The sequence below is a fragment of the Entamoeba dispar genome, genomic scaffold (genome assembly GCF_000209125.1).
Source record: "Entamoeba dispar SAW760 scf_1105229460661 genomic scaffold, whole genome shotgun sequence".
NCBI lineage: Eukaryota > Evosea > Mastigamoebida > Endamoebidae > Entamoeba > Entamoeba dispar.
In genome coordinates, this window is record NW_001854304.1 from 14,230 (window position 1) to 15,490 (window position 1,261).

The 1,261-nt window shown below is 30.6% G+C and overlaps 1 protein-coding gene across 1 annotated transcript, besides 2 other annotated features; it reads left to right on the plus strand.

Moving 5' to 3' along the window:
• Positions 1-255: 255 nt before the first annotated feature.
• On the plus strand, positions 256-909 carry EDI_192870 (uncharacterized protein; the record flags this gene model as incomplete). Its single annotated transcript, XM_001737489.1, has 1 exon — positions 256-909. The coding sequence occupies one exon, from the start codon at positions 256-258 to the stop codon at positions 907-909; it is 654 nt and encodes a 217-aa protein (XP_001737541.1).
• Positions 528-571: a sequence feature (AT_rich).
• Positions 910-1,102: 193 nt separating the features above from the next.
• Positions 1,103-1,185: a sequence feature (AT_rich).
• Between the last annotated feature and the right edge of the window lie 76 nt (positions 1,186-1,261).

Genomic DNA, 1,261 nt, shown 5'->3' on the forward strand with positions numbered 1-1,261 from the left:
ATCAGACAGTGAAGCATACATTCAATTACAACGCTCTTCAACAATCCCAATACGCAACGGAGTACTTACATGGGTACACGTCTTAGAAGAAGACACTTCAACGGTTATTTTACGTTGTATGGATTCAACAAAAAACGATAGAGCTTTATTCGTTTCATACGTCGAAGAATTCTCCGAACCAAGAGATTTCATAGATTTATACTTCTTCTACCACACAATATTTAATTAACTTTTTAATCTATTATTTTCATTTCAATGGAAGAAATATACAACGTCACGGCCTTAGCACAAGAAATTAAAGATGCTGGTCAAACCTACTTTGACATTATAAGCGAAAAAACAACATATAGATTAGAAAATTTCCCAGAAGATCAATCAGAAAATCTATTTATACCATTTAATCAAGTATCAGCAAATCCCAATTATGTTCAAGATTCAACAACAACAAAAATAACTTTCGCGGAAATGATTCCGCACTTATATTCATCAACAACTGATATGGATTCAGATGCAACAGACGCCCAAACAATTAAAACAAATTCAAATAATTATTATACATTAATAAAAAATACCGATACTTCCGAACATGATTATGGAATACCAACAAATGCTTTACAAGGAGGATTTTTCGCGATTTTATTCAATGTAGTAGAAGGAACAACAACAAGAGAAGAAGTAACAATATCAATGAAAACGCCATCAACAAGTAGTACACCATTCACTTTATATCCAAATGGAGTGGGAATTTTCATTTCAATATCCGCCCCAGGAAATTTACTCTTATCAAATTCTCCAACTTCAACTACTCAACAATCTCATAAAGAAATGAAAATAAGAATACCATTTGTAGCCTCACATTCAGTAAGCTTATCTCCAGATATGTTCGATACTTCAATCTTAAATCTTTAATTTAATTTCTTTGTGAAAATTTAACGTTGTCAGTTGTCAGGAAAATAAGAGTGAAATAACAACCGAAGGGAAGTGCATGTAACGATTTCCTGATAACTGATAACATTAAATCAAGCAAAGGAATTTTATGTTTTATATCCCATAACAGTCAGTGGGTGTGCCAATATTAAGTCTATTCTGACTCTGACACCCCAAAAAATATATATATATATATTTACTGACTATATATTTTTATTATATTTTATAATATTTTTACTATAAATTTACTATAATTTTGGTCAGTGAGTCAGCTGACTTTTCATTTTGAGATTTTTAGATTTTGTGCTGACTATTTTTTAGATTTTTGTGTTAT